This window comes from Bubalus bubalis, chromosome 14, assembly GCF_019923935.1.
Source record: "Bubalus bubalis isolate 160015118507 breed Murrah chromosome 14, NDDB_SH_1, whole genome shotgun sequence".
NCBI lineage: Eukaryota > Metazoa > Chordata > Mammalia > Artiodactyla > Bovidae > Bubalus > Bubalus bubalis.
The window spans coordinates 19242183-19270131 of record NC_059170.1 but is presented as its reverse complement, the minus strand read 5'-3'; the positions used below and the strand labels follow the sequence as shown (position 1 = coordinate 19270131).

Sequence of the window (27949 nt, the reverse complement as noted above, 5' to 3'; positions counted from 1 at the left end):
CATAAGAGAAAAACTAGATTAGCAGTTGTTTTTAGTTGTACACCCTATCTTTGAATGAAATCTCATGAAACAACCCAATTTGTAAAATAGAAAACCACGATCATCAAAAGCCAATTTATTGTTACAGTTCAGTTTCAAAAACAAAATATCATCCAGTGGTTATGAGGAATCTAGGAAAACCTGTCCCAGTAATGCCAGCTTCGAGGTAAAAGGCTGACTAGGGCAGCTGAGAAGTGGGATTTTCTGCTTGGCAGGCTTCTTTTCCCTTGCCTGCTCATGGTTTTCAGGGGAGGAGAAAGTTCCGGGCCCTGTTGGGGGTTCCCATGGCCCCGAGCTCATAGTTTTCTTCTGAAATCTCGACCTTTTCCGTTTGAGAGAGTAGAATTCCCTCATCAAATCTTCCACTTCCCACTGTTCTTCCTTCAGCCTCCGGCAACAGTGCAGGGCAGCGGGGTCGATGGGGTGTGCTTCTGTGTTGAAGATATAACCCCCAGCCCCCAAGACGCACTCCCCATAGGGGGTGATTACCGCATCGAAGGTGGAGCCGTTGTTGTGGATAAAGTTGTCCGGATCAAACAGCAGGTAGAGGTATTTCACAGTCTCGGCCAGGAAGAAAGACTCCATGCGGTTGTCAAGCTTGTGGTCCCGCAGATCTTTGATCTGCCACGTGGAAGAGGGAAGTAAGTCAGACTAGCATCAGAGCAGGAGAAAGGGTCCGGGGTGGGGGGACCCCATCAGGCCTTCCTGCCACTAGGCGGCTACGGATCTTTGAGCAAATCGCTTAACGTCATCTCACCAAGCTTATCACAATTTTCAACTGGGCTTCCTTCTTCCATTCTTAGCCTAAAGGATTGGTGGTTGTTGTTTAGTTGCTAAGTTGTATCCTACTCTTTGCAACCCCATGGACTGTAGCCTGCCAGGCTCCTCTGTCCATGGGATTTCCTAGGCAAGAATACTGGAGTGCCATTTCCTTCTCCAGGGGATCTTCCTGACTCATGGATCGAACCTGTATCTCCTGCTTGGCAGGCAGATTCTTTACCACGGAACCACCTGGGAAACGCTATGCTCAAGGATATTTTTATCTTAAGTCTTACCTGTCAATCCTCTATGGAAAACCCTCTATTAACATCCCATTTCCCGCAAACTAAAGTCAAAGTCCTTATCATGGCCTAACAGGTGTTTGCTGATCTGGCTCCTGCTCCTTGCTGACCTCATCTTTTTCCTGCTCTTTCTGTGGCTCTCGCAGGTCCAGCCACTCAGCTTTTCTATTCTGTGAACATGCTCACGCCTGGCCCAGTTCTTTTCAGTGGTGTTCCTGAAGCGTGGCGCCACCTTCCTTCAGGTATCTTCCCCCTCCTTCACTTCCTGCAGGTCTCTGCTCAAATGCTGCCTCATCAGAACTGTCTTTCTTGGTCCCCCTACATGATGCACCAATATCCTAGCCCCTTTATCCTATCCTTTTGTGACTCCAAACATTGATCTAATGTTTACACCTCTTAATGATGTAAAAATGTAGCATCATTTACTTATTGGACATTAAGATGGTTACCAAGTTTTTTGCTCTTGTACACAACTGATTAGAAGTCTTTACAAAGAAAAATTCATACTGAGTTTATAGTAGGGGATGAGTAGGTTTACTTGCTACAAACATTTATTTTAGTTTCTAAAATAAGTATTTATTTTAGAATTAGCAATGCATTTTCTTAAACAAAACTAGTTCTCAGTAGACATCTATTTTATACCCAAAAAATGTGACTAAAATATGGACTTGATGTACCAGGAATTATTATTCTTTTGTCCTATTTCCCAAAGGCCAAGGAGTCAGATGCCTATTCCCATCATTCGCCTTGGCAGGGCTCCAAAAGACTTCACTTTTATGGAAATAAGTCAAGAGTTCTAAGGCCCCACTGAGCTCATCCACTTTGGCTTTTCACAAAATACAACATACTAGAAATTAAAGCACATCGTTGCTTTATATTTCTCCTACATACAGGTCTTCTCTTTAAAAATATGCACCTATGTTTTACTCATAGAATATAATCAATTACAACTTTTTGAAAAGGAAGAGTTTTTTCTGATTTGATTGTTTTTAATTCCATACCCTAAAAAAACCTCTGTAGGCTTTTTGGTGAATTTCCTTCCAGACTATTTGCTTCAACATCTGGTTTTTACATGTCTGCAACCACTGTTTATTTCTATCTTGCCTGCTTGGGTCCTCTAAGGATGTGATATGGCTCTCCTCCTTGACCCTTTTGATCCATTCTGCACAGAGGGGCCAGAGTGATCTTTCTAAAATATAGCACATCACTGCTCTGCTATAAATCCTACCAAGGCTTCTCCTTCCCAGCAGAATGAAATCCCAGCTCTTCCTCATGGCTAATACAAAGCCCTATGTGATCTAGCCCCTGCCTACTTCTGGGGATGTATCTTCTCCCGCTTTCCCCCTTGCTCACCCACCTCCAGCCTCAATGGCCTCCTTTCTGTCTCCTAGATACACATTCACTGTTTTTTCCACTAAAATGTCAGCTCAGGGGCTTGGTCTTTCTTCATTGCTATAATCCTCAGTCTAGCACAGCACCTGGCCCATTAAAGACATTCAGTAAATATCCATGAGACCAGTAAGGCTGTTTCATTAAGGATCCTTGGGTTTGCAAATAAGGCTTATTGTTGTTGTTTTTCAGTCGCTAAGTTGTATCCAACTCTTCTGCAACCCCATTGACTGTAGCCAGTCAGGCCCCTCAGTCCATGGGATTCTCCAAGCAAGAATATTGGGTTGTCATTTCCTTCTCTAGGGGATCTTCCCAACTCAGGGATTGAACCCACATCTCCTGTTTGGCAGAGGGATTCTTTGCTACTGAGCCACCAGGGAAGCCCGCAAATAAGGCTGTGTGCATGTGTGTGTGCATGTGTGCTTAGCTGCTCCATCATGTTCAACTCTTTGTGACCCCATGGACTGCAGGCAGCCAGACTCCTCTGTCCATGGGAATTTTTCCAGGCAAGAAGACAGGAGTGGGTTGCTATTTTCTCCTCCAGGGGATCTTCCTGACCCAAGGATTAAACCCACATTTCCTGTGTCTTCTGCATTGCAACCGGATTCTTTACTGCTGAGCCATCAGGTTTCCCTGCAAATAAGGCTATGGGACTGTAATTCCCTTCTAAAATCCATTTTATAGGCCTTTTCACAAAATGTTTCACAAAACACTTCTTTGCAAAGTAGCCTATTCAGATAGCTAGAAGGTCTCTGAAGTAGGGAGAAGGCCAAGGGCATGGAGTCTAGACCCCTGGGAACGAATCCTAGCTCCACCTCTACCTGCTTTGTGACCTTTAGCCAGGCTCGCTTCTGTTCCTCAGCTGCCCCGTCTATAAAATAAAGACACTACTTACACCTTTAAGAGTCCTTCCAGTGTTAATATATAATAATTCCAGAGGCTCTTTAGTGGCAGGGGGAGACATTTCCCAATTCTTGGGCCCGTGGAAACACTTACTGTGGCAAATCCACACTCCACCTTGCTGATTTTCTCGATGGATTCCACAGCATCTCTTCCGAGTTCTAAGAGGGTGGGATCCCCCGTGGCACGGTAGAGGTACATGGCACTCTCAATGAGTTCTGCAAAGTTCAAAGTGGACCCTTCTCATCCAGTGGCTGGGCAGGGAAGGCTAGGAGCCTGCCTGGAGCAGTGAGAGACTCCTCCCCTCCTTACTGTGTCCACAGGGTCCCAACTAGGGGGAACGGGGGCAACTCCCTTGAATTGAATCTTCAGAGCCAATCCACATACAATCTGAGGCTTAGTGAAGACCAGCATTAAAATGGATCATGGATTCCCATCCCAAGGGAGAGACAGGCAGCCAGGTTCTGGGATACAGAAGGGGGAAGGGGCTGCTGCCCACCTCCCAATATCTGTTCCCTCCTTCTTCCTTAGTAACAGAATCGCTAACTTTACTCAAGCACAAGGCTCCCCAGATTAACAACTATTCCCAGCAGGCAGGTGTGGGATTTCTTTGGAAGGAATGATGCTAAAGCTGAAACTCCAGTACTTTGGCCACTTCATGTGAAGAGTTGAGTCATTGGAAAAGACTCTGATGCTGGGAGGGATTGGGGGCAGGAGGAGAAGGGGACGACAGAGGATGAGATGGCTGGATGGCATCACTGACTCGATGGATGTGGGTCTGGGTGAACTCCGGGAATTGGTGATGGACAGGGAGGCCTGGCGTGCTGCGATTCATGGGGTCGCAAAGAGTCAGACACGACTGAGCGACTGAACTGAACTGAACTGACACCAAAGAGTACCACATAAGGCCGGAAAATCAGAGAACAAGTTAAAATTTCCTGTTTTTCTTTTGACCACATGGTATGGCATCTTAGTTTCCCCACCAGGGATTGAACCCAGGCCCCTTGCATTAGAAGCTAGGAGTCTTAACCACTGGACCGCTAGGGAAGTCCCCCCAAAATAAATTTCTATTTTAATTAAGCTACTATTTTTTCTCTGCCACTTATAGCCTAACTGATCCTAAAGCTTCAAAGAGTATGACTCTGTCATTATAAGGCCCTTTCCAAGATGGGATGGGCAAAAAGATGAAGGTTAAGATATTCAAGAATCAACTTACAATCTAGCAAAGATCCAGCCATCAGTTCACTGTGCCCAGAACAAGGCAACAGTCTTGCCTTATTCTACACAATTGGAATCTGACATTCAGACATGAGCCCCATCATAAGATGAATATTAGCCAAATAGCCAACAGGAGCTGGACTAGATGGGACTATTTATCTGGAGAAAAGAAAACCCAGCACAATGTGTTTGTTGCTTTCAGATATCTCGAAGGCTGTTACGGAAAAGATGTGACTTCTGGGGTGGGCTCGGTGGGTAGAAGCTACAGCTCCACAGACTTTGCTACTTCTTCACCTGTCTTTACTCGGACAGGAAAGTACTCTTCTCCTCTCCCTACACAGCCTCTCCTCCTCATGTTCTGCTTCCTATTTCCTCCTGACTCCTGATGAGTACTTTTTTCCCTAATGATTTATTACTGTAAATTCTATTTCTGGTTTTGTTTTTTTTCTGGCCATGGCATGCAGGATCTCAGTTTCCTGACCACAGATCAAATCTGTGCCCCCTGCCATGTAAACGCAGAGTCTTAACCACTGGACCACCAGGGAAGTCCCTTGAACATTTGTATGTGTAATTCAAGGAATTAAACACATTGGCTTTATAGAGTTTGTTTCAATAGGAATTATTATTCCATTTCATTTTGGCAGAGTTGAGAAGACATCAGAATTGTTTTATATTCAATTTCTTTTTTTTTAAAGCCATGCCACACAGCATGTGGGATCCTAGTTCCCTGACCTGGGATCAAACCCAGGCTTCCTGCATTGTAAGTACAGAGTCCTAACCACTGGGCGGCCAGGGAAGTCCCATCTGTTTCTTATTTTGGGAGAAAATACCGCTGCCGATCTCCCTAGTGTTCTCCTACTTCTCCCTCCCTTTAACCCACAGGCTTGTGGACACTTACTAATCTAATTGCTCATATTCTAAGCATAGATGGGGGTACATTTACTGGTAGATGAACACACTGTGTGTGTTCAGAGATGGAAAAGATGGTGCCCTCGTGGGAAGCCTCCCCTTATGCTTCTCGCAGCTGTCTGGCTCAGTGCACCCAGGGCCAAGCATCTTGTTTCTTGTTTTCTCTTCCTAACACATAGGCCTGCGCCTGCTAGTGACTGCTTTAACTTCCGGTGTATCTGGTCAACTCTCTGGAAGAGGGTGAGAGCCCAAGGTTTAGACTTGGACTTAGGTGAAGGTGAAGGCCTTCAGAGACTTTTAGGCTAGGTTCTGTGCTCCAACACTGCTGGACAGAAGCATGCACCAGAGCATCGGCACTGGCCAACCTAATTATAGAAGAGTCCCTTATTTCCCATTTGCTATTGTTTGGGGTAGGAAGAGTGACTGGTCTAAGGCATTTCTGGATTCCTGGCTGTGGTGCCTTACTTTCCACTGAGCCTTCCTGTCAGCCTATCCTGCAAATAAAACACATTGCCTCTGTAAGTAGTGAGCCTTCTGTCATTGTTGGTAACCAAAGACACGAGATAACTACATGATGGGGCTATTGCAGGGGGATATCAATTAGAAACAGGAGTCCCCAACCCCTGGGATCTAATGCCCAATGATCTGAGGTGGAGCTGATGTAATAATAATAGAATAAAGTGCACAATAAATGTAATACACTTGAACCATCCCCAAACCATCCCTCCCCCAACCTTGGTCTATGGAAAAATTGTCTTCCACGAAACTGATGCATGGTGCCAAAAAGGTTGGGGCCACTGGATTAGAAGACCTCTCAGGTTCCCTCTATCTTTGAGAATGTACAAGCCTAGGTCTCACATTTAGTCCCAAACTCTGTCTTCATCCTATTTAGTAGTAACATGGCATCAATACAATCTGACCATTTTATGTTAAAAAAAAGCTATGAGAATAAATGCATGAGCAATAGTAAAAACAGCAGCCTCCAAGGAGTCAAAAATGACTAATTTGCTCTTTCCAGTTGCTGTTTTATTCCCACTTCTGTTGCTTCTCCAAGATTCTTAGAACAATGATTGAGAAGATTAGCACGTCAGAGGAGGAAGGAAGTGGGGTAAAGAAGGGCAGAATGGGCAGAAGCCACTAGAAGGCCCATCCCACAGTTAAAAGGCATTCAGGTGGGAGGAGTCAAAAACAATGGGAACATAAGCTATTTTGGGGTAGGGGGCAGGGTGACTGTTGCTGACTCAGCTTCCTTCCTCTGCCCCCCTTTCCTTTCCCCTCCTTGTAATGTTTAACTTTCCTTCCATGAATCAGAAGATAGGAGCTGGAAAAGAACGTAAGAGAATTATCAAGTGTGTGAGCCCTTCCTTCTCTACATCTTGAGGACTGAGCTGCAAATGAGGAGGTGGAGGACAAGAGATAATTCACTCCTAAAGTCCATTCCTAAAGTCCCAACATTCCACAGATGCACAGTTTATCTGACCTGATCCATTGACTTATGATTAAGATTGCCTATGCGTCCAAAATCCCAATGGCAGGAACTCAAAAGGCATCAACCTGGCTTTGTCCATCTCACTTGCTTGTCCAAGTTTGAAAGAGCATAAGATGTAATGAGGAGACCTGGGTTCCAGTCCTAGCTCCTACACCTAACAGCCTTGGGGAAGCCATTGCAACCAACCAGGCTTCCATTTCCTTCTCTGAAAATAAAACGGATATAGAATTCCTAGCAGGAAAACCACCCAGAGTCACTGGAAGAAGCAGATGGGGGGAAAAAATGGAGCTGTGAGCATTTGTGAGGCATGGAACCTCATAGAGATGTTGAGGGCTTGGGGTTCGGAGAATTGGAGGCTGTGAGCTGGCCATGGGCCAGAGATGCTGCTTACCTGGCCGAAGCGGGTAGCCCTCTCGCTTCTCCACTGTATATCCCTGAGGAATGTTGTAGAATTCTGGGAGCCCCCCAAACTGCTTCCAGATGGTGTAGTAGTTGAGGAAGGTCCTCATGGCATTGTCAATGTCCCCAATGAGGCTCTGCAGGAGAGAACTGGTTGTCAAGAAAGCAGCCACCAGGCAGGAAACCCACATACAGAACCTCACACGCACCCTTGGGGGAAAGAGGAGGCAAAGGCTTTGGAGCTCAAGACCTGTGATCAAACCCGGAGTTGGCCATTTACTCACTCTGCAACCTCAAATCAGATACTTAACTTCTCTGAGCCTCATGTACAATGCGCAATTATAATGTATATTTTATTTTGCTGTAAGGGACACAGGGTGTATACAAAGTCCCTGCCCATCAGTACTTGCTCAGTCAATACTGGCTACTAATAGTTAAATAGGTAAGTCAGCCATCTGATTTGAAATTCTAATAAGAAAAAGATTGATTATACTAAGTTTCACTCCTACCCTATACCCCAGAACGTAATCATTTTGCATTAGTTTGTAACATAAGCAAAGGTGTATGAGTATATATTACTTCCCCTACATGAAATACAGCTTACTCAATATACTGTTCTGCAGTTTCCTTTATTCATTTAACAATACAACTCAATTTTTCCAAGTAAGTACATCTCCCTCCTCCTATTTATACAGTTGCATAGTAAGTATCCCACTGCTTGGATCACAATTTAATTAGCTCCTTATTGATAGTTAGTTGACTTGCTTCCAATCTTTTGCTGTTTGCTATAATAATCAATGCTACAAGAAATAACCCTGTACTTAGGTCACCTCAAACATGTGAAGTGTATCTGTAAGATACATTTCCAGAATTAGGATTGCTGAGTCAGAGGATGTAGGTGCTTGTCATTTTACTAAGTGCTTCTAAGTAGCTATTCATATTAATATAAGCTCACAGGGAAGCAGCTGACCTTCCTGACATCTCCACTGGATGTCTCAGGGATAGAACAAATGACATTTTCCAGGCTAAATTCTTGGTTCCCTCACTCTCTCACAAATTTGCATCTCTACTCTCACCTCTCTCCCTTTTCAGTAAATGGCACCACCTTCCACTGATTCCACTCTGGCTAGATAGCTGGGGGTCATCCTTGGCTCTTCCTTCTTCCCCAACCCTTACATCCATTCTACCAGCAACACCCATCAATTCCCTCTCTCTAAAACATCAAGATTTTTCTCTCCTTATCTCCAGAGCCACCGCTTGTTCACTAGCATCTTGCACTGAGATGACCTCAAAGGCCTTCTCACTGACCGGTTCTATGACTTGTCTTCTCTAGTCCACTCTCCCCAGTACTGCCAGAGTAACTGTCTTACTCAGAGCTTATGCTGACCAGACTCAGCATGAGGTCAAGATGCCACCATGGCCCTCAAGGCCCTGTGCGATCTGGCCACTGCTGACTTTCCATTAACTGTTCTTTTCCTTCCTTGGACTGTGGCCATCCTGCTTTTGTCTCTGATAAACACCTGACTCCTTCCTGCCTCCAAGACCTTCACACATCATGTTTCCTCTGCCTGGAATATCACCCCCACCCCTACTTCTTCACATATCAGCTTCAACATCACCACTTCTGAGAGTCCTTCTTATCTAAAGTAAGTCCCCATCTAATATTCTCTCTTTTAGCCTCTTGTTTCCTTAATTGCAACTTATTACTTTATGAATTTGTCTAAGTTTTTCTTTGTGTTTCGCTCTCTATGAACTTCATGAAGGCACCCAAATATCTGTTGAAGATATGAACAAATTTAATGTCCTTCTTTCTTCATCTATGGAACATCACCTCAATGGGCTATGATGATTCTGTGTAAAATGCCCAACACATAAATCATTCTTTCATAAATATTTATCACCTCTATGTACCAAACTGTCAGCTAAATGTTAGCTATTCGTGTTATTATAACCTCACAGAGAAATAACCCCAGAAACCTTTCTCAAAGCAGGAAAAGTACCACACACAAAGCACACAAATCCTATACAAACTGGGATGGCAAAGTGTGATATATACTCACAAAGGAATATTATTGAGCCTAAAAAAGAAGGAATTTCTGATATAGGTTACAAGCATGAAACTTGACATTATGCTAAATGAAATAAGCCAGTCACAAGAAAACAAATACCATGTGATTCCACTGATATGATACCTGGAGTAGTCAAAATCATAAAGATAGAAGTTATAATGCTGGTTGTCAAGAGGCTTGGGAAAGACAGAATGGAGAGTTAGTGTTTAAAAGGTGTAGAGTTTTAGTTTTACAAGATGAAAAGAGTTATGGGGATGGATGGTGGTCTGCATAACAACATGAATATAAATTCCATCGAACTGTACACTTAAAAGGATTAAGATGGTAAATTTTATGATGTGTGAATTTTGCCACAATTTAAAAAAAGGAAAAAAAATACATTTATTTTTCTTTCATTACTAGATGTTTGGATCATTTCCAGTTTTTCTTTGTCATAAACTTTGCTGCTAGAAATACCCATATATGAGTTGCATCTTTCCCTGATCAATTATTTTCTTGGAAAATATGCACAGAAATAAAATCATGCAAAGTCAATAGGTGTGATCAGTTATATGGATGGCTGGTACAAGCTGGTTTTTTAAGGGGAATGTAGTCACAAATGGTTTTAAGGAAATAGATTTCCAGATCCTCAACTTTTCTAAAATGTATCACCAACACAAAGGCAGGCTACCCATTCTGTCTCTTTCACAACTGTCCTTCTACCACTTGACAAAAGCAAGGTGCACCCACCAACAATCTCCAACCATCCTGTGGGACACTGAACACTCAACTAGGTTAAATTTAAAATATTAGTGTAATGAAAAACAAAAACAAAAAATATTAGCTTAGGTGTTAAGAAAAATGAACGACTCTAACCACTGGGTAACAAATCCTTCTGCAAATCAGATGGCTTTCAATTCTTTGCTTTCAAAAAATGGAGAGAGGAACTGGTCAAGTTGTCAGCAGAGACATCATTAAAAATAATTTTTGATGACAGATCATTATGTGATTTTCTTTGAACAATATAATATTGCTACTTCTTCAGGTCAAAAAATGGTTGAATGCTGGCAATTTTATACAGTTCAATCTATTAACTCAATGATTTCAAAGAACTGAATGATACTGCAATTATCAAACTCCTTCCATCCATCTATTTATTTATGTGCTCAGGCTCCTCAGCACTTATATTTAAAAAAGGTGAAAAGCAGGAGTAAAATTGATGTGTAACTGTGCCCCATTTTAGCACATTTGGGTTGCAAAAGAGTCGGACATGACTGAGCAACTGAAACAACAACATTCTTCATGCACAAATACATGAACTACTTAAAATTTTAAAAAGCCCCCAAAATCTCATTAAGAAACGAACCTCCAATTAAGTTGCTTTCAGGTTAATAGTCATCAAAAATTGTAAGCTATAAATGTTGTTTTAATCATTTACATACTAATGATAACTAAATCCAGAAGAAAATAAACACTCAGAGCCTGTGGGCATGGGAAATTTTAAAACATTTTAAATTTCTACATATGAATAAATTTTGTCACAGAGACATATATAGGGTGTCCAATAAAATGCTTTCAGCATAAAATTATAATTAGGATAAAATCCTATTGAGGTAGTAGAATGGAAATATGAGTTGGAGGAGAAAAAGGAATGGTATGCCACTATTTAAATTCATAAGATTAAAAACATGCAAGGGACACTATAATTTTTTTAAATCCTTTTAGGGGATACTCCAGTAATAAAATTTGAAGATCTTAGAAGACCTGGACCAATATTCAATATTATCCACAAGTTCTCTAGGAGCTTCTTTCCCCATCTGTAAAATGAAAGGGTTGGCTAAAAGTATATAATGGGGAACTAGTTAAATAAATGATGCTACATCTATTCAATGGAATATATGCAACTGTTTAAAAAAGTAAAATTGATCTATATGTATCAGTAAAGAATGATCTCCAAGACAGTCAGTGAAAAGTAATAAAATACCCCAATTTATATAAAGGAAAAAAGGGGCCATAAATATATACATATCTATGTATATGGATTTCTGGAAAGAGGTACAGAAAACTGGCAATAAGGGCTGGCTTGGAGAGAGAATCTGAGGGTGGGGGCTTGAGACTTATTTATCACTGTATTCCTCTTTTGGGGGGCATTTCTTTTTATGCTGAAAAAATTTACTACCATCTATGTGTCCGACTCTTTGCGACCCCATGGACTGTAGCTTGCCAGGCTCCTCTGTCCATGGAATTCTCCAGGCAAGAATACTGGGGTGGGTAGCCATTCCCTTCTCCAGGGGATCTTCCCAATCCAGGGTTCGAACCCAGGTCTCCTGCATTTCAGGCAGATTCTTTACCATCTGAGCCATCAGGGAAGCCCCTACATGTTCTAACCTTTTTTTAACTTAAGGCTAAAAAAAAAGTTTATAAAAATATTTTAAATATAAAGTATTTTAAAATATTTACAGCTTATAAAAAAATTTTAAATATTTGAAGACACCCACAGGATGGATTAGATGGGCTCTAAGATCCCTTCCCACTGCAATGCTATCAGACCATGTAATGGGAAGACACAATGATGACAGCAGAGTGGCCCCAGATGCATTCACACCCTTCTTAGGCCAGCTGTCAAGAATGAGGATATGTGACAGAAATGTCCAATGGAGAAATGGTCATTGCCAATGGCTATGACCGCCCAACCCAGAAAAGACACTGTGTACTTTAAATGGTACAACATTCCACAGTTCCTGACACCTGAAAGCTCCCCCTGAAAAACTCAGTCTGGCAGAACTTTTAAATCTGTCTGACTCACTCTAAGCCTCTCTTCCCTCCCCAACCCACCCCTCCAATAAAACATACTCAAGTGCTTTTGATTACACATCAGAATGAGCTTGCTTTGCCCGTTCCATAGAAAAAGGACCACCCTCTCTGATTGCTCCTACCTGAAGACCAGGCCAGTAGGCCTCCAGAGACTGGAAGACTGGCATGGACACAGTCCCCTTGTACATCTGCACCCATAGGTACCAGTCATCGAAGCGGGTGTAATTCCGAATGGCTTTGTTATATTCTGCAGAAGAAGTAAGACAATGGACATGTCAATGATGAGGGACACAGAAGGTAGGCTTTGGCAACTGGGGGATGGATTTAAACATTTGAAAGACCCTCGGGTGACCCAGCCTCAAAGTAGACAAGGATGCAAGGAGATAGATGAAGGAGTGTGGATTCTGGAGTCTAACTTCCAGGTTCAAATTTCAGCTCCAGCCCTGCTACTTGCTAGCTGTGACCCTGGGGCAAGTTTTTCCCCTCTTAAGCTTCAGTTTTTGGTTTTTAATTTAATTAAAAATATTTTTAGTAGAGTGCAGTTGATTTACAATGTTGTGTTAGTTTCAGGTATACCATAAAGTCAACAGTTTTGCTGTTGTTCAATTGCTAAGCTGTCTGAGTCTTTGTGATTCCATGAACTGCAGCACGCCAGGCCTCCATGACCTTCACTATCTTCCGGAGTTTGCTCAAATTCATGGCCATGCTATCTAACCATCTCATCTTCTGCCTCCCTCTTCTCCTTTAGTCTGCAATCTTTCCCAGCATCAAGGTTTTTTCCAGTGAGTTGGCTCTTCGCATCAGGTGACCAAAGTATTGGAGCTTCAGCTTCAATCCCTCCAATAAATATTCAGGTTTGATTTCCTTTAGGATTGACTAATTTGATCTCCTTGCAGTCCAGAGGACTCTCAAGCGTCTTCTCCAGCACTACAATTCAAAGGCACGGATTCTTCAGCACTCAGCCTTCTTTACAGTCCAACTCTTGCATCTGTACGTGACTACTGGAAAAACTATAGCTTTGACTATATGGACCTTCGTCAGCAAAGTGATATCTTTGCTTTTTAATACCCTGTCTAGGCTTGTCATAGCTTTCCTTCCAAGGGGCAAGTGTCTTTTCATTTCATGGCTGCAGTCACCATCCATAGTGATTTTGGAGCCCAAGAAAATAAAATCTGTCACATATACATATGTCCACTCTTTTTCAGATTTAAGCCTCAGTCTTAAGTAATGTTATACATCTCATGGGATTATGCAGTCATTTGTTCACTCAACAGTATTTACTGAGCACCTCTAGGTTCCTGGGTTGGGAAGATCCCCTGGAGAGGGAAATGGCAACCCACTCCAGTATTCTTGCCTGGAAAATCTCATGGACAGAGGAGCCTGGTGGGCTACAGTCTATGGGGTCGCAAGAGTCGGACACGACTTAGGGACTAAACCATCTAGGTTCCAGATATCTAGGGAGTGGCAAACAAATCAAAGTTCAACCCTGAGGGAGCTTGCATTCCAGTGGCAACTTGAACTTATAACAACCCCTAGAGTGTAAAGCCATGAGTTAGGACTTTGTTTTGTTGATTGCAGGATCCCCAACATGAAGATAGTACATAATATATATGCACAATAAAAATTATCTGGGGACTTCCCTGGTGGTCTGCTGGTTAAGAATTTGCCTTGCAATGCAGGAGACAGACGTTTAATCACTGGTCAGGGAACTAAGATCCCACATGCCACAGAGCAACTAGGCCTGAACACCACAACTAGAGAGTCCATGCACCTCAATGAAAGATCCCTCATGATGCAACAAAGATCCTGCAGGCTGAAACTAAGATCCAATGCGGTCAAATAAATATTTTTTAAAAAAGCAGATATTTAAAATTAAAACAAAACATTATCTGACTGAAGTACCAAAAACACATCCAAATAAATAAGACAATCTCAGTGTTGTAAGGATTAAAAGAAACAGTCCATGTTCAGTGCTTGGCACTGCAGTTGATATATCAATGGTACCCAAAAAATATTTGCTGGATAAATGAATGGTAGCCATAATTATTACTAGGTGCCCAATAATTCCTCAGTATCATTATTGCTAGTGTCTAAGGGGCTGGAGGGTAAAATGTTTCTATTCAACAGACATTCATCTGCTAGCTACTTCCTGCAAAGCACTGTGGGAAGTACAAAGATGAATAAAGCCTGGATGTTGCACTCAGCTGGTAGAGCTGTACCTTGTGATGACAGCTGATGGTAAAAAAAAGATGCTGAAGGTCCTAAATTTTACTGAGGAAGCATCAGGCTATTTCCTGGACATAATGACATTTAAGCTGAGCCGTAAAGGGTGAACAGAATTTGAACACATAATAGCAGGAAAAAAAGCATTCAAGGCAAAGGAAACACAGTATGTGCAACAGCCAGGAAATAAAAAAATAATCCAGGGCCGCCTGCAGGCAGCACGGTTCAGCTGGGCTCTCGCAGGACAGCATGAAGAGGTGTGAGGGGCCTCAAGTGGGCAGTGTGAGTCCACGGTAGTTTTGAATGCAGACTCCGGTACGCAGAACTAATTGTGTAGGCAGGCTGCTGCTGCTGCTAAGTTGCTTCAGTCGTGTCCGACTCTGTGCGACCCCATAGACGGCAGCCCACCAGGCTCCCCGGTCCCTGGGATTCTGCAGACAAGAACACTGGAGTGGGTTGCCATTTCCTTCTCCAATGCATGAAAGTGAAAAGTGAAAGTGAAGTTGCTCAGTTGTGTCCGACCCTCAGCGACCCCATGGACTGCAGCCCACCAGGCTCCTCCGTCCATGGGATTTTCCAGGCAAGAGTACTGGAATGGGGTGCCATTGCCTTCTCCAGTGTAGGCAGGCACTTGGGAGTGATTGAAAGTTTATAAATAAATGATATTTCAACAGGGGAAACCAAGAGGAAAAGCCCCCCTTCCCTGCCCTCTTTACCTAGGAACATGGCCATGAGCTTTTTATCCTGAAGCAGGATGGCTCCTTTCACCAGGTACTCAAAGTAGGAGTCCACACCAGCCCCAATGCCTGCGTCCTGGGCCACCCATTTGCCAGTGAGCACGTCGATGTGGTTACCAACCTAGGAGAAAGACACGTGGTCTCAAAGGAAGGAGCTACTTGAGGTCCCCAAAGTAGCACCCTCTTAAGGAAATGTTAAGGATTCCTCACACAACTTTCACTTTCAAGCTGACTTAGAACCAGAATTTGTATAAAACATGCCCCTACCTGAATCATTTTCAGACAACACAGTCTTCATCCGTCATAATGACTCAGTGAGGAGGTATAAGTATGTCATATTACTACTGAAGTAACTGTGGATCAGAAAGGTTGAGTGACTTGGCCAGGGTCACACAGTTTCAACAGAGTAAAGCCAGAACTCAATCTCAATTCTGACTAAATCCAGAGCTATTTCCTGGACAGCTCTGGCTCAGTTACTATTAATTTCACTGGATGATCCAGTTTAGGAACTGCAATCGACCTCAGAGATGACTGGTCACATTTTTCATGGGTTAGTAGGTGTGGAGAGGAAGGGAAGCCCTGGTATCAAATAAGTTTATGAAACATTGTGTTAAGCAAAATTAAACAGATGAATTTATCAGAGGTTTTCATAACCTTTAAGCTGTTGTGTTCATTATAACTCTTCAAAGAAAGGATACTATTTATAACATTTCCCAAACTTAACTGACCAGGAATCTTTTTTTCATGGAATAGCCATTCAGTGTCTCTTATATTTTCTGGTTCTAGGAAACATAGTTTCACAAAAATATGTAAAAATGAGGGCCAGACAGGCTGATTATCTAAGGTCACTGAGTGAGTCGGGGCATGAAGCATGCGACCCACTCCCTAGAAATCAGAGAAGCTCAAGGAGTCAGAGCTCGTCACAGCCCCCCTTCCTGGTAAAGGATGTGCTCTTATGCTCTCCTCCTCTCTGTGCCAAAGCAGGAACTGGAGGTCTCATCTACTTTCCGTGTTGTTAGCCTAAGTCTTGAACCACTCCTGAGGTCACCCTTCGTTTCCTTCAGCTGAACTGCAATTTGTTGCTCAGAGCCCTGAGCCCTGAGCCGCGTAAGCACGGGCCAAGGTGGCCAACTTGTGGGACCTACCAGCCCAATGTCGGACCGGCTCTCCCAGAGGCGCATCAGGGCCACTCTGGCCACGTCTTCGAACACGGGGTCACCGGTGAGGCTGCTGAGGGTGGCAAATTCCACAATGAAGGTCCCGATGCCTGCCGTACAGGTGACAGGAGTCTCTCCCGGGTTCACGCCATGAAGTAGGTTCACCGTGCCATACGGCATGCCAGTGGGGGTCTGAAAGGCTGAACGATCACAAAATTAAGACCCCAAACAGGAATGGGGAGGTGGAGATGGTTGGACACAGGCCTAAAGCCTGAAGCTTTGGCCAGTGCTTCCTTCTTGTCCCCTAGGTCCGCAGTCCACAACCTTTTTGGCACCAGGGACCGTTTTGTGAAGACAGTTTTTCCACAGACTGGGGCAGGGGGATGTTTCAGGCAGTCACGTGAGTGATGGGGGCTGATGGGAAGTGGCAAATGAAGCTTCACTCGCTTGCCCACCACTCACCTCCTGCTGGGTGGCCTGGTTTCTATCAGCTTGCACACCAGTACCGGTCAGCAGCCGGGGGTTTGGGGACCCCTGCCCTAGGTGATCTGCTAGAGACTGAGCCAGAGAAGGATAAGTGTCGCGACTGGAGCCAAACACCGCTCCCCATGCCTCGGGCTCTTGCCTGTGGTGCGGAGGGGAATGAACAGCAGGCTGTGCTCCGGGTTGGCACGCATGCTCACTGTACCTAGAGCAGCTCTACTTTTACTTATTTTATACTGTGCCTTCAGAGGCTAGGCAGGTAACTTAGTGTGAAGCAGGTGGGGCTTAGGCCATAGGCAGTGGTGGGGCTGTTTGCACAATGAGGAAGCCATTCATCTACTTCTTAAAACACCATTCTGACAAATGAACTGTATCTGCAGACTCAGAGGAGCCAGTTCAGGATTCCTGCTCTAAAGAGTCTTGGGGGCTATTTTTTTTTTCTTTCTTTTTTTTAAATTGGTGCATAGGTGCTTTACAATGTTGTCTTAGCTTCTACTGTACAACAATGTGAATCAGGTATACGTATACATACATCCCTTCCCTCTTGGGTTTCCCTCCCACTTCCCCCCACCCCACCCCTCCAGGTCATCACAGAACCCTGAGCTGAGCTCCCTGTGCTATACAGCAGCTTAGCATTGACACAGATACACTACCATGTGTAAAATAGATAGCTAGTGGCTATGTTATTTTTTTTTAAAGGATATAAACCATGAACCTGCTGATTGTAGTCCAATCCTCAATTCACAGGTAGGAAAAGACATGCTTGCAAAGAAGTGACTCAAAGGTCACACAGCAAGCCAAATGGAACTAAGATGAGAATGACTGCCACGTGCCCGCTCCCTGCTCCCTCCCCACAGGCCCACTGCCCTGCCCACCCCACCCCAGCGCTTTCCGATTCCAGGCAAGGATCTAGACAGCAAGCCAGAGGCAGAGACTTCCTCTCCAGGCTGAAAGGTCAAACAACCCCAGAGCAGCCTGTGCGTCACCAAACTGTGAACAACGCTGACAAAACTTCCAAGAACCACAAGGCCCAGCAACTCTACTGTAGGAGGAGAAACTTGCTATCTGGCAGACATGAATGGAAAGCAAGGACGATTCAAGTCACCACCAAGAAGGCCCCAAAGAGATAGCTCGGAGAAGTCAGGCAGTCTTAAAAAGAGAGGGGGGTGACTAAATCCTGTTTCTTGACCTGAGTGGTAGAAACATGGGTGCCGACTTCAACATGTACTTTGCAATATGTATATTTCTCAATTAAAAAAAAATTAATGCCAAAGAAAAGCTTCCTCCAAGGATGAGTCACACAGAACATGAAGCTTTAAGGAGACATGCAGGCTGTGAGAGAGCGGGCCTGAACTGGGATCGCTCATTCTCCTCAGCTCGTCCCCAAGCATGAGAGGCAAGTCCTGGGTGAAGGGGAGAAGTGACATGGCCAAGAGGCTGGTGGAAAGCACAGTGTGATGTGTTTGGGTGTGAACAGCACTCAGAACCTCCACCACACCCTGACGAGAACACAGTGTCCAGCTGATGCTGCCGAGCCCAGCTACTGCCCCACCAGACAAACACTGTGGCTTGGCCTGCAGCCCTGGACATGGCTTAGCTACAAAACAAGTCCCTCTCATGTCTCAGTGGTGTTTGAGGTTCTCCAAGAACTTTCTCCATTGACCTCATTTTATGTCTCCCCAGAGGGAGGAAGGAATCATGACTGTCATCTGACAGATGGGGAAATTGAACCAAGGAGAGATATGGGTCAAGAGATTGGCTGGCAGAGCCGAATCTGGAATCTGGGGTTGCAAACGCTCAGACCTGGAATCCTTTCATCCCAGCATTGTGTGGGCCTGGGAGGGGGCAACAGCACTCACTCAAATAAGGGCAAGAGCCTTGCAGCCGCCACGCTCCCTGCCCACAGTCATGAGGTCAGCTTGTCCATCCTAGTCTAGCCCTCCAAATGCCCAGGACTCCCCTGATTTCCATGGTGGGCGCTGAAAGGTAGAAATACCAAGTGTCTGGTATAATAATTCAGCCACTCTCTTCTCCAGCAAGAGCAGCAGGACCTCCTGGACTTCCTCTCTGGTCTGTCTTGACATGGGTCTTACCTGGGAGGAGTTTCCGGGCTGCCTCCTCCGCCATCCTCAGGAGAGGCCCTGAGCAGGGCCATCCGGCCTCCACTTCCACCCCAGCCTTCTTTGATAGCAGGTGAGCCGACAGAAGTCCTCCTACCACTACAGATGGCACAAAAAGCAAGTGTCAGACTCCCAGGGACCAGTCTTTCCCTTGTGCAAATTAAACCCAATGCTCTGTTCGGTGGTTCACTGGGAAGCGGGTAGAACTACCGAGGGAAAGAAGAGTCCATAACACCCATATTGGTACAGTGTTAAGGTCACCAAGTCTTTTTTCCTCTTGGTAGGTCACAAAAACAACGACTATCACTTTTAGTCCCTAGGGTATACCAAACAGGACTTCCCAGGTGGCACTAGTGGTAAGGAACCTGCCTGCCAGCGCAGGAGACATAAGAGATGCGGGTTTGATCCCTGGGTCAAGAAGATCCCCTGGAGGAGGGCATGGCAACCCAATCCAGTATGCTTGCCTGGAGAACCCCATGGACAGAGAACCCTGGTGGGCTACAGTCCATAGGGTTGCACAGAGTCAGACACAACTGAAGCAACTTAGCATGCACGCACATACACCAGGTATTTTGTGCCCTCTTCAAAGACACTGAGGTTCAGGGGGGTAAAGAGATTTGCCCAGGGTCGCCCAGTCTGCCTGACTCCAAAGTCCATGCTCACTGTACTTGGTCACTGTCTCTCAATCTCCAGGAGAAGAAGGGAAAGATACTTATTACCTTCATTTTATTCATTTCTCTATTTCAATTTATTACATAATATTTAGGACTTATAAAAAAGGACCTAAAGTTTACATATCTGGAAATATGGCGAAACTGGTGACCTTGGGCTTCAGTTTCCCTGCTTCAAAGGCCAAACAAAGGCAGTAAGATAATGACATTTTCCTACTAAGAAAAGCTGAGAAAGAATGCACTTGCACTAAAAGACATTCAAAAGGAAGTTTTTCAGATAAAAGGAAAGGGACCACAGATGTAAGGTCTGTGATACAAGAAGGAAAGATGGTTCCAAAGTGGCAAATAGTAGTAAATCTAAACCTTCAATTCTATAGAATGACAATAATATATGGATGGCTTAAAAGAAATAATTAAAATATATAACTAAGGCATACAGGTACAGATAATCCTCAGAGCCAGGTTTTATATTATTCAGGAGAAGAATAAAGATCTTCATTAATTTTAGACTATGTTTGTTAAATTTTCCAAGAAAACTAATAAGCTAGATATACTGCATACTTTCTAGATTAGTAAAGAAAAATGGGATGAGGGGGAAAACAACTCAACCTACAGAAGGCATAAAAAAGAGGGACTTCCCCAGCTGTCCTTGGTTAGGTAACTCCATGCTTCTGTTGCATGGGGTGCGGGTGGGTTCAGTCCTGGCCAGGGGAACTAAGACCTCAAATGCCACATGGCACAGCCAAAAAAATAAAATTGAAAAGAAAAAGATAAAGAGTAGAGAGAAAAATGGGACAAACAGCACAAAGTAATACTATAGAAATGAATGCAAATGTATCAGTAGTTACAGTAAATGTAAATGAACTGAATGCTTTGTCAGAAGGGATAAACATACTATGTAAATTACAAAAGACAGAGCTAATCATAAAATTCAGCAAGAGAGAAAATAAAAGAGAAGAAAAAGACATACTGGGCAAATGTCAACCAAAAGAAGGCTGATACAATTACATGGGTATCAGAAACAGAGACTTAAGGACAACCTTAACTTATAGATGACAATCTGGGCTCAGCAGTTCTGGGACACAGCATTGAGTATGGCCTCAAACTCAGGTCTGATCCCTACACCAGGATTTTATACCATGCTGTCCCTCTGCTTTTTTTAATTAAAAAAATTATATATCTGTAATACAAATTTCATTACACATAACATATAAAGATGAGCAAAATGAGGAGGAAAAAATATAACTATCATCCAGAGGTGATGGCTGTTAAGCCACCAATGGTCTAGAAGCTCACCAAGAAGAAGGGTTGTACTACTTTCATAAGAATCATTGGATCAAAATTCACTGAAATGTATAAATCTGTGCATTTCAGTATATGTAAATGTACCTCAACAAAAGGAATGAATCATTTAAAAAAAAAGATTCATTGGCACCTGCTAAAAATACTGACTCTAGGACCCAACCCAAAGATTCCAATTCATTAGATTTAGAGTGGAGTCTAGACAGCTGAACTTTTAAAAAGGTCCCAGGTGCTTCTGATCAGCAGCCAGGTTTGGAAACTAATACCCAAGACTCACACTATGTAATACAACAAATAGTAAAAACATGCCATGATTTAAATTTGCATTCATTAAAATTCAATAAAATTAAAAATTCAGTTCTACAGTTGCAGTAAACACATTTCCCGTGGAGATGGAAATGGCAACCCATTCCAGTATTCTTGCCTGGAAAATCCCATGGATGGAGGAGCCTGGCGGGCTATAGTCCATAGAGTCGCAAAGAGCTGGACACAACTGAGCGACTTCACTTTCCCTTTCAAACATGTTTCAGATGTGGCTACTGGACTGGACAACAGAGATATAAAACATTTCCATCATCAGTGCAGAAAGTTCTATGGGTAGTGCTTCCTAGGCAATAAGCTATGAGAAGGCAAGGATTACATCTTTCTTGCTCTTGGCTGAAAGCCTAGTACCAAGTATATGTTAAATATGTGAGTAATCCTGGCATGTTTCTCTTCAGTCTTTTCTCTGTCTCCTGCTCACTTTCATGTCTAAAACTGATGAGGGATCCTGAGACCTCCCTACCCCACCCCCAGGAGGGAAGAGCTCTGTCGATCTGTTTTGAGTCAAGTGCCCTGGCAAGGCTGGCCCTTAAGATCCTATTTACCACCTCCTGGTTTATACGGAGGCCAAAACTCCAGTCTCCTTTCTTACAAGGATCCTCGAAGGCACCCCTCACCTCGGATGTTGGTTTCAAACACAGAGGCATTCACGTCAATATCAAAGTCCACATTGTCCTGGAGCACTTCAACCACTCTTTGGAATTCTGAGACATTCCCCAAAATCTGTAGGAAAGAGAGACCTGAGAGTGAGGCTCCCAGGCTTGTAGGCACTGGAGATGCTAGATCAGAGTCTAGGATCTTATGCTGGTGTGACTCTCACTTTTTCAACTTAAGACCTACAATTTCTGTTCTAGAACTGCTGTTCTAGACTCAGAGCTGGAAACACTCAGAGCTGGAAATCACACAGACCCAGTATCAAGACATTAGTAAATTCTTTGGTTCCAGCTTTGGAAGAGCTGCTTTTAGGGATTCCCTTTTAAGTACCCCAGGTTGGGAACAGGGTTCTCACAGCCTCACAGCCAAGATCATAGGAAAGGGGCCCTATTTTCCTGCTGCTTCACAGCTCAGAACATGTACTGAATGGAATGTATTTTTAAGAGAATAAAGTCTACTTTTTTTTTTTTTTTTTTTGTATTTTAAAGATTGGGAGGGCTAGGGAAGTAGCCCTCAAATAAACTGTTATTACCTCATAGGCCCCCTCGCTGGGGACACATCAATGTGTCGGTCTACACCTACTCGCTCAGGCAGGTCCTCTGGCCACTCCCTTGCCCCTTGGAGGCTGGGTGCAGCAGCCTCTCTTACATTCCTGCTCCAAGCACGGGACTGAGGAGGCCAGACCCTGTCGCTGGAAACCTGGGCAAAGCCATAAGCAGTGACTCAGGGCTCCTGGGGTGCATGTGTATAGTTGAAGCTGCCTGTCTGCATGTATCCTCTGGCTCTAATGCAGTCTGTTGGCTCTGCAGCACAATATGTAACCAATAAAGCTCCCTAGTTTCCACAAAAAAAAAAAAAAAAGAATCCTATGTACTCATTTAAATGAAACCAATATAAAGACTGTAGACCACATAAGGAAATCTTAGTTTGACATTTTCAGTGGATATCTGTTGTTTTTAACCTTGTCATATTCATCCTGGTGAAAATACTGCAGGTTAGTTGACCCAACACTGATTTCCAATCTTCTTTATACTTGTAGCTTCCAGCCATAGAAGCTAGAAATTGGCATACTTGTTTCTCAGCCTCATTTGCCACTAGAGGTGACTGTATTATCCAGTCAGTTCTAAGCGCTGCAGTCTACTAAGGGCACTTCTCAGAAATGGCCTAACAAAAAGAGACAAGACACCATTGGCATGGCTTTTACTCTTTTCCTTTCTACTTTGAAAGCAGACTTGATTTCTGGAGCTGTGGCAGCCATCCTAGACCATGAGGTACGAAGCACAAGAATGTAAGTCAATATACTAACGATGGCAGAATGGAAGGATACCAAGACAATGGGTTTCTGATGACACAGTTAAGCAGCTGACCCAATGCTAGACATTATTAATACCTTCAGATTTACTTTTACTTGAGAAAATTAAACCCTTTTTGTTTAAACTGTAAGTCAAATGCAATCCCGATACCTTTTATTCTGATATGACTGCTCCAATTGTCCCTTGAGGAATCACCCTTCTTCCACAGTCACTCTTATAATTTGAAGAAGCTGATTCCATTCCTTCACCTACACCAGTCAGCATACTAAATCTCTTGGTCAACTGATTAGTTCAGGGATAGATGTGTAACCCAAGCCAGATCACTGAGACTCAGTCATTGCAATTAATGAAAAATAACTAATTCTTTCCACACAGGTTACTAAATGAGTGGGATGTGAGTCTGGAGCTACCATTGGTTACCCTGTCAGCATAAGGAGAGCCTGAGAATACAGCCAGTAAAGGAGGCAGAAATAAGAGATAGAGAAAGAGATTCCTACTGACATTATTTATATTGTCTGGAACCAACTGGGTCTGAGGCCAGTCTTTACCTGGACTTTTTAGCTATGTGACTCAGTAAATTTCCTTCCTGTCTAAATCTATCACTTGCAACCCAAATAATCCTATCTCAGAATTTAAAGCCCTCTATGATTGAGACCTAATCTATCCTCTGTGTCTCTCATTGTTCATCTAGCCTCATCTCATCCACTTCAGTAGAACTGTATCTACTATTCCTTGATTTTCTAACCTCAGACATGCTGTTCCCTCTACTAGAAATCACACCCCAAGTCTTTCCATTTACAAATCCAACTTACCCTCAATCGTCTACATGTTACCTTCTCTAGAAAGTTTTTGATTCCCCCAGCTGAAATTGACCTCTTCTTCCTTCAAAAGAATCCAGTTAAGTTTATCCCCACAACTCTGAGGCATCTATTTCTTTCCATGTGATGAGAATCTTTGCACAGGCAGGAGCCTCACTCATTCCTACATTCCCCCAGAGGGCTGAGCACAGTGCATGAGACAATTACTCAAAAAATATTTGTTAAATGATTGCATGAATCTTTTTACACATTGTAGCCAGTGATCTTCTCAAAACAGAAATCTAATTTCCTGTCCTCATCTTGAAAAATGCCAGTGGCTTTCCACTGCCCTCAAATTAAAAAGATCAAAGTGAAAGATGAAACTCAAAGGCCCAGGTGAAGAATTCACTTTTCACCCACAGCCAAGCTGCCAAAAGAAGAATATTGGTTATGCAATGTTGGAGAGAAAAAGGAATAGATGAGACACTTACCAGCAAGGTGTCCAGAGCATCAATCAGAGTCAGAGAAAAACTGTAAAAGGACAAAAATATCAGCTGCTTAGCAACAAAATCAAACACCAGATATCAAGGCCTCAGATCAGATACCCCAGAAACTAATAAGTGAGGCACAGCAATACCTCTGCCAGTCCCACTTGCTGTCACAAGAGATGCCATAGTGAAAATCGGCAGGAACCTCTGACCCTTTTAAGGCACTTGGGAGGTGGGCAGATGCAGCTGACTGTATTTAAACACATCGCCTATATTCTCTGGAATTCCCCACCATAGGGAGGCAGTATAAGATTGCAGCTCCCAGCATAGGCCTCCCACATCTATGACTTTATCTCACAGTGCACAGAACTGTAGGCTTGAGAATACGTATGGCAGTATTGTTTTTAGAACAGCAAAAAGCTAGAAATAACCCAAATCTACACCAGTTGAAGAGTGAGTAACCAAATCGTAATATATTCAAACAGTGCAAAACTATGAGGTTGTCAAAAAGATTGTTATCAAGAGTTCTATGGGCTAATGTGAAAATATTCAAATTATCTAGTTCAATGAAAAAGACAAGCTACAGAATAGGTAGTGTCATATGTGCTAACTGCATTGTCAAAAACAGACATATATACAGAAAGCAGATTAGCAGTTTTTTGGGCCAGTGGTGGTGGAGGGATTAACTATAAAAGGCCATAAGGGATCTTTTCAGGGTGACAGAAATGGTTCTCTATCCTATGATGGTGGTTGCTACACACTTAAAGTGGGTGCATTTCATGTAAGTTACACTTTTAAAAAGTTAATTTAGAAAGATACATATATACATATCTATAGGATGGTATAAATCAAAAATATTTCTGGAAGGACCCACAAGAAAGTTAACAGTGATTGGAGTTCTAGCATATGGGAGATATTTATTTTATTATGACATTGTACTGCTTAAATTTGCCATTCACGTGCATTACTTTTTCAACTAAAAAACAACCCAACAAATTTTGGGGGCTTCCCTCATAGCTCAGTTGGTAAAGAATCCACCTGCAATGCAGGAAACCCCAGTTCGATTCCTGGGTCAGGAAGATCCGCTGGAGAAGGGATAGGCTACCCACTCCAGTATCTTGGGCTTCCCGTGTGGCTCAGCTGGTAAAGAATCTGCCTGCAATGCAGGAGACCTGGGTTCGATCCCTGGGTTGGGAAGATCCCCTGGAGAAGGGAAAGGCTACCCACTCCAGTCTTCTGGCCTGGAGAATTCCATGGACTGCATAGCCCATGGGGCCCAAAGAGCTGGACACGACTGAGCGACTTTCACTTTACTTAATTTCTCCAGTTCTTAGCATATTCATTTGTAAAATGGAGATAACAGCACTTAACGCCTAGGGATGTTAACTACATGAGATGAGGCAAGGAAAATGCTTAGCACAGTGTTTCATCAATGTCAGTTTCGCTAAATGCAATGATTCTTCACTCACTCAGCAAGGACCAAGACAGAGGATTCCATATCACAGATTTTTTTTTCATAGATTTTTATTCTAGTGGAAGTGAGAAACACAAACTAGCAGATAAGTGAAAACGACAGTATCAGAGTGAGAAGTGCTACAAAGAAGATAAAAAAGTGTGTTTGTGAGACTGACTAGTAGGGGATGGGTATTTAAGGGAACTGACACTAAGGTGACAGTGTGAGCTGAAATCTCAAGAAGCAGTCAAGGATGTGAGGATAAAAGAGGAAGTGCATTTCAGTTACACTTACCAAGGCTCTGAAGTTTCACCTTTGGAAGAGTTATAGCTCCTCCTGGGCCTGTTTGACTACTAACAACATGAAGGGGTTGGGTCTTGTGACTTCTTGAAGCCCTTCCACACATCCTATGGCTCCAGAGATTTGCCCAAGTCCCAACAGCTGATGTCTGTTACTGCTGTGGCCAGAGCCCAGAGATCCAGCCCACTAGGATAACCCAGCCTTTTCCCACCTTGTGATACAAATTTCCAGGAGGCTGGGTGGATCCTGGTGGCCGTGGGCCTGAATTGAGGGGAATGCGACCCCACCCTGGCTAGGAGCTTTTTCTGGAACCCCGTGAGGAGACCATGAAGCCACCAGTTCCAGCAGACCCGCCGGCCTAGGACCTGACTGCTAGACCCAAGCCTCCCCCTTGCTCCTCCCCTCGCACTACCTGCCCCAGGTGTCCTGCCCGTCACAGGTGAGAGGCCGCAGCTCATCGTAGGGAAAGGCATTCTCCAGGTAGCTGTCGTAGGCGTGGTAGAACATGGCTTTGACTCGCTCCCTGTGCAGGGTACGAGAAATAAGGCAGAGGGTCACCAAATGAAACCAGGCAGGGGAAGGACAAGAAACAGGGCGGAAAGTGGGAATTGTCACCTGGTTTCTGCCAGGAGCCCAGTAAGCTGGGTCCCAGCAGGTCAGGATGGGGGTTCCGGGATGGAGGGAAGAGGGACGGGACCAAATCTTTGCTTCCTATTCCCAACTATGGAAGGGCAGGGAGCTCGACCCCCCACTTCACCTGTAGTGGGCGGGGTCGGGTGCGGTGCCATCAGGGCCGGGTGCACCATGGTGCAGGGGCAGCAGTGCACACAGGAGGCCAAGCGGGACGAGCAGCCGGAAAAGCATAGAGCTCGTGTCCTGTCAGCGCCGCCGCTGCAGCAGCAGCCACCACCACCCGCTCATCCTGCGAGCCCCAGCGGGTTCTTCCGGGAGTTTGCGACACTACGCCTGCGTGCCCATGAATCAGCCACTCACTTCCGGACTACAAGCCCCAGAATGCAATGGGCGATGGAACGCAAGCAAAGAGAGCTTGGGATATATTGTCTCTGAAGCGAACGTGTCTTAAAGATAGTGGCTGTTATAGCTACTATTATTAATTAATGTTTTAGCAACAGCATCGGAGAAGGCAATGGCACCCCACTCCAGTACTCTTGCCTGGAAAATCCCATGGACGGAGTAGCCTGGTAGGCTGCAGTCCATGGGGTCGCGAAGAGTCGGACACGACTGAGCGACTTCACTTTGACTTTTCACTTTCATGCATTGGAGAAGGAAATGGCAACCCACTCCAGTGTTCTTGCCTGGAGAATCCCAGGGACGGGGGAGCCTGGTGGGCTGCCGTCTATGGGGTAGCACAGAGTCGGACACGACTGAAGCGACTTAGCAGCAGCAGCAGCAGCAGCGACAGCATGTTTTAAAGCTTTCTTAAATAATTATTTTTATTGAAGTATGGTTGATGTATAATATTATATGTTACAGTATAGTGATTCACAATCTTTAAGGGTTATACTCGATTTATAGTTACTATAAAATATCATCTATATTCCCTGTGTTGTAAAATAGATCTTTGTAACTTATTTTATACATAACAGTTTGTACCTCTTAATCCCCTGCCCTTAAAACATTGCCCCTCCTCACTTCCCTCTCCC

At 43.9% G+C, this 27949-nt stretch overlaps 1 protein-coding gene across 1 annotated transcript; it reads right to left on the bottom strand.

Annotated features, from left to right (window-relative positions):
- Positions 1-100: 100 nt before the first annotated feature.
- On the bottom strand, positions 101-27222 carry EDEM2 (ER degradation enhancing alpha-mannosidase like protein 2). Its single transcript, XM_006048090.3, has 11 exons — positions 27043-27222; positions 26698-26808; positions 24536-24575; positions 21898-22003; positions 18960-19085; positions 16372-16583; positions 15206-15347; positions 12389-12513; positions 7397-7541; positions 3486-3607; positions 101-660 (listed from the first exon to the last, which is right to left on the bottom strand). Exons 1-11 carry the CDS (start codon positions 27147-27149, stop codon positions 160-162), a joined length of 1737 nt encoding a protein of 578 aa, XP_006048152.1. The 5' UTR covers positions 27150-27222; the 3' UTR covers positions 101-159.
- Positions 27223-27949: the final 727 nt, after the last annotated feature.

Coding starts and splice junctions, on each gene's coding strand:
- EDEM2 (XM_006048090.3), bottom strand. CDS start 27,149: ATGCTTTTCCGGCTGCTCGTCCCGCTTGGCCTCCTGTGTGCACTGCTG. Junction 22,004..24,535: donor ATGCTCTGGACACCTTGCTG/GTAAGTGTCTCA, acceptor TCTTTCCTACAG/ATTTTGGGGAATGTCTCAGA. Junction 19,086..21,897: donor GTTTGAAACCAACATCCGAG/GTGAGGGGTGCC, acceptor TGCCATCTGTAG/TGGTAGGAGGACTTCTGTCG.